The sequence below is a fragment of the Hemitrygon akajei genome, chromosome 12 (assembly GCF_048418815.1).
Source record: "Hemitrygon akajei chromosome 12, sHemAka1.3, whole genome shotgun sequence".
Lineage (NCBI taxonomy): Eukaryota > Metazoa > Chordata > Chondrichthyes > Myliobatiformes > Dasyatidae > Hemitrygon > Hemitrygon akajei.
This window is the reverse complement of record NC_133135.1, coordinates 45,799,937-45,805,170: the sequence shown is the minus strand read 5'-3', so window position 1 is coordinate 45,805,170 and position 5,234 is coordinate 45,799,937. Positions and strand designations below refer to the sequence as shown.

The 5,234-nt window shown below is 40.6% G+C and overlaps 1 protein-coding gene across 1 annotated transcript; it reads right to left on the bottom strand.

Moving 5' to 3' along the window:
- Window positions 1–645: 645 nt before the first annotated feature.
- dmrta2 (DMRT-like family A2) lies at window positions 646–4,112 on the bottom strand. The gene is made up of 2 exons (XM_073062396.1): window positions 3,464–4,112; window positions 646–2,120 (listed from the first exon to the last, which is right to left on the bottom strand). Exons 1-2 carry the CDS (start codon window positions 3,885–3,887, stop codon window positions 1,249–1,251), a joined length of 1,296 nt encoding a protein of 431 aa, XP_072918497.1. The 5' UTR covers window positions 3,888–4,112; the 3' UTR covers window positions 646–1,248.
- Between the last annotated feature and the right edge of the window lie 1,122 nt (window positions 4,113–5,234).

Sequence of the window (5,234 nt, the reverse complement as noted above, 5' to 3'; positions counted from 1 at the left end):
TGTGCTATATCAGGAGGTAGTAGTAAGTTCAACGCCGGCCTTTTAGACATGATGTTTACACAGTTATAGTTGAGGCAAGAAAGTAAATAGATCACTCTGCCAGAGAGCCGTTTAGTAGGATTAGGTTGCCATAACTACGAATTTGGTGAGCTGTACAATCTTAATTCATCAGTACTCTTTATTACACTTTAGTCGCCTTTTATCAAATGTGGATGGTCAAAGCCAATCCAGTGGACGTTTTTACGTTGGGTTACAAACTTCAGCAACTTCAAAATTGATTGTGATGTTCTTCAGTTTATTATTAACAATAATGCTTCCTATAATATTTCGCCAATGTTGCATATTTGGGGAAATTATAAACGAAACCCTGATGAAGGGTTTCGGCCCGAAACGTCGTCACTACCTCCTTCCATAGATGCTGTCTGGCCTGCTGAGTTCTGCCAGCATTTTGTGTTTTTAAATTATAAACGTTTTGTTTTCGAAAATTATTATAACTGATCGCCCCGCTTGATTTATTTGCACTTCCTTGTATTAAAACTTGAGATTTCCAAAGCAGTTTTTGTCAATAAGAAACTATTGTGCTGTGTCTGCTTTCGTTTGTTAAGAGTTAACCAAGATAACAATTTGTTTACAAAATAACCTTTATTTCTATCAAATGCAAACACATAACTTTAACTGCCTTACACAAAAAAGCTTGAACGAACACAGATCAGCGGCGAGCTTCTATATACAGTGCAAGTATACAAACATTGCGCTACTGACTTGCTGTAGCTTTTCCTAAATACAATTATAAACGCATCTAACTTCCCGAACGTTTGCTATATACACATTTCCGATCGTCTACTTGAAATAGCCTCAAAATAAGCCCCGACTCAAATCTACAATATATTTACTTCGCACCTTAAGTACGACGTAGAACGTTTGACCGCTGTTCCATTAGAATATGAATTTTCTACATATTACATTAATAATTTAGGATTATTTCTGTTGTGTTTAGACATTACACTTGAGAATCTAAGTACACAATAATCAAAGTAACTCCGTGATTATGGCTATGAATTACAATACCAGCGAAATATACTGTTATTACAAAATTGCACATTAGCACGTTATTGTACAATGTTTATTGACTCTAAATGTTTAACTCCTCGCGTGCATGTTTTAAAAAATAGCAAAACACGCACGAGGCAATTCCCGACATTCCACCAGTGCTTTGCGGCAGTTTTGAGATGCTTTAGAGTTTTCGACTTACTGTTTATCCGGGTTATTATTTACAACTGATCCGTAAAGTCCATTAGTATACACTTGATCTTTGTGTAAATTGGACCTGTCTCGCATGAGGTCGCTGAAGGCGTAATCCATGGGCGGACGAAAGCCCAGCGTTGGGACCAGACCCGTTGTAGAATAAGGCGTCATGAAAGCCAGTCCCCTGCTATGGGTCGAATATGCTAAGCGAAGAGGGTTGAGTCCTAGATGTGGCCCAATGGCGTAGGTATTGGGATCGGCAGTAAAATGGGCCGCATTCGGTTGGAGTGGGGAGAAAGCAGATCTGTTGCCTAGAGTCCCAATGGCAGGAGGCACGGTCCCAGCTACCAGGGGTCTATGTGATGTAGGTCCTTGAACAGTCTGGTGCGTCCTTTCTCGGTGCCATGTTTCTTCTGTAATCTTTTCCTGTTCTCTATTGTTCAGGATCTGTTCAATAGCTTGGACAACGTCTCCTCCACAGCCCTGGAGGACCAGCTCTAGAACGCTTCTTTTGTGCGAAGGGAAGACCCTGGTGAGAATTTCTATGGGAGTCCTTTGGCGGGCAGCTGTGGACGGGGTCCCGTCTCTCTCGTCCTTGTCTGCCTCTGACCCAGATTCAGAGCCCAGCGGCGTGATGGTCCTTGGACTATCTTCTCCTTCCTTCAGAACTTTACAGATAGGGGAACTAAGGAAAGATTCTCCATCTCCGTTCTCAGACCCAGATCCGTGACGAACATCTGGGGACGAGGTCCCAGGGACACTACCAGTACCCGATTCGCTGTCTCCGGCCATCGGCTTCGCCAAGGACTGTTGCGGAGTAACAGCTCTCGGCATTAAACTTTTTTGAAATAACTCATACTTCTGGAGTTTCGTTTCTGCAAATCAAGTTTAAAATGTATTAAACTGTTGCTATCCGGTGCGAATTTTATTCTCTAAAGGATTCCCTCATCTAATACAATTACCAACATAAATGCGAAAAGTTTAAAACAAATAAGATTTTGGAAGCTCATTCAGTTACTTACAGAGCGCATATTTTGATAGCTAACAATTAGTTATCACATAAAGGTGTTTACAACCTACATGCATGCTCTTGCCAGAATCCCGAAGCTAAATAAGACCATATATTAATAGATATTCGGAACTGGAAACCTCTTATCAGATTTGAGATTGGGTTTAGTAAGCACAATGGTTATAATGCTGTAGAAATGTTTTTACTTCATAATTGCGTCTAATTAAATAAAAACATTCTTAGTTTTTTTTTAAAAAACCGATTTCAGGGTCAAAGAAAACAAATCATTTAACATGTAACTTAATGAGAAAGTGAAACCACAGTGGCGATGTTTCAGGGTTACATCAACTGTTGTGCAAAGTATTTGTGAATGAATCGTTTCTCGTTATATGTAAAATAAACACAAATTATTACCAAATTGCCTTCGTAAAATTATTTCATAATGTTCATTTACTTGGATGGCCGTGGCACTCGCTGACACTAAAGCAAAGGTTAACCTAGTCATTTATGTCGCGGTCCTTTCGTATGAGGAGGCACTAATGTATTCTTCTTTTACACAATTTGTATATTGACGATTATGAAACCGTTATATGCGAAATCTCAAAAAGAATTTAATGCTCACTTTGCATTTGGGTAGCCAAAAATCAACACAGTAGATGTGTTCTAGATTGCGCCAAATTTCCACGTAAGAAAAAAAGCGTTTTTAATTATCTTGGGTTGGAGATTTAAAATCCAAAAGAGATTAATTGTTTATTAATTATTACATCAAATTGAATAACATCTGAGGCCTAAGTAACTCCACTGAGTATTAGCGGTGAGGCAGGCCAGGGCAGCACCAGTTCGAAACTTCTCTAGTAAATACTTCCCGTGTGGTGCTTTGCTTTTAACAGGTTTTCATTGTAGATCTGTAAATCTGATTCTCAGAAACTAATATTAATCATACTGAAACTTAAAGTATACTCACTTAAACATAAATTCTATTTAGATACTACGGTGTTACTCTAAAATGAACAAGCCTACGATTTTTGTGATGGAGAACTTTTTACAAACGCGGGTTTTTTTGACCCAGCTGCTCATTTTGCACTTAAAGTTAACATATACTTCGGTTTGGGGTGGGGGTGGGGAGCATGAGGAGCTACCGCAGGAATCATGGACGCAACCACGGTTTAAATCAGAAGTTTCTAAAAGTTTTGAAAGATCAGATTGTACCTGCGTTACCATCGGAGCAGACAGAACCAAACACGTCGTAAGAAGATCGCGATGGCATCATACCGTTGGCAGCTGCGAGAGCCAATCCTTCCGCCGTCCCGTACAGAAGTTGTAGCTCCCGAGCTTCGTTCTCCTCCTGTGCCTGCTGCCTTCTCAGCGCCACCTGGGCCGCCATCACCCTCTGTCTCTCCGCGATCAGGGTGCACTTGGCACACATGCAATCCTTCCAGCGACAGTAACGCTTATGGCCCTTCAAAGCGGAGACGACCCCATGGTTCCTACACCGGGCGCACTTGGGAGTCCTGGGGTATTTCTCGGTGGCGCGTAGAAGCAAAGGCGGAGCACGGAGGAGCGTGCCCGCCACCGAGACAGGTATCGCCGTCTGAGTCGTCGGGGTGCTGGAAAGCTCCGTGCGCAATTCCATTATCTTAGAATTGATGCCGCTGATTTTAAAGTGATGCCTGAAAATTTCACCCTCAAAGTAGTCAGTAAAAACTCCGTTGGAAATAGTTGAGATTGCAAGTATTAATGCACTGGCTGAATAGGAAAAGACTCTAAGAGCAGTGTGAGAAGGCGGCGATTCTATATATTACATTAGCATTAATGCTCCTCGTTACAGGGGTTGAATGAACCCAGTTCCGCGCTCTCTCTATTGTTGCTCGTTACGTTTTCATTAGAGTGAAATTGACAACATGTGGCTCCTGCGATTGGCCGAATGGCACGCGGCTGAAAGCACACTTCTGATTGGTTATGGTTACTGTTACCTAGTGTCCACCTGAACCTTCCAAAATAACCAAGCGAAAATTACAACAGTATCTTAAAAGTAGGTCTGTTATTATATTAAACTAAACATGTACTATCCGTTATTTTGGGACATGGTGTTTGGAGAGGTTATTTTTTCTTAGCAAAATATTCATTAAAAGTGTTTACTTTGTAGGCTGTCGTTATAATAATACGATATAGAGAATAAGGCAGACTTTGAATTCTGGGTAAGTAACAAGCATACTTTGTTATTTCCTCCGCTCGTTCCAAACAGGGTTAATTTGGTTGGCTGTCATCAACGCGGCACTCGGGTGAAAGAATGCACTTGAAACACTTGATAACTATATTAGGCGATCTAGTTTTGTATCTTTTCATTGTCGAGTCGATTGTTGTTTTTTTCGCAGTGAACGTGAAATACGCGATCTAAAATTTAAACTTATTGATATATTAAATAATTCTATATTTGAGACGCGAGACCTTGCGAACGCTCTTCCAGTTCACTAGCGTCACGTCGTGAACATGAACTATACTGTCTTTCTTCACGGGTGGTAACTTGATTCCGATGAAGGCAAATTATGCACAGGAAGAAAAAAGATTGTTTCGCTACGTTAAGGTTTTACTAGAATATTGTGTACCAAATCTGTATTTGTAGTTACTTTAATCAAATAAAATCGTTGTTTTATCGTGCGTAATTTGTTTATATCTAATATGGCAAGTTTTTCCCCAACCAAATATAAATAAACGATAATGAAGAGTTGGACTTTTGCCAGTATAATCGTTAGGAACAGCGTCCCGGCTGGAAGAGCAGAGAGTAGAAACTGTCGTAACGCCATCGCCTCAGAAGTAGGATGCCGGAAATGCCCGATTGGCAATAATACCCAGCTTCTCACATAATCACACGATGATTAACAACTTTATTTTCCCAGTACCACCCATACAGTAAACTATAGCCTTGATATCAAAAGGCACAGATGAGCAGAAAGAAACTGTTGACATCAGTTCGAAGTGA

Coding starts and splice junctions, on each gene's coding strand:
- dmrta2 (XM_073062396.1), bottom strand. CDS start 3,887: ATGGAATTGCGCACGGAGCTTTCCAGCACCCCGACGACTCAGACGGCG. Junction 2,121..3,463: donor CTGCTCCGATGGTAACGCAG/GTACAATCTGAT, acceptor CTTGATTTGCAG/AAACGAAACTCCAGAAGTAT.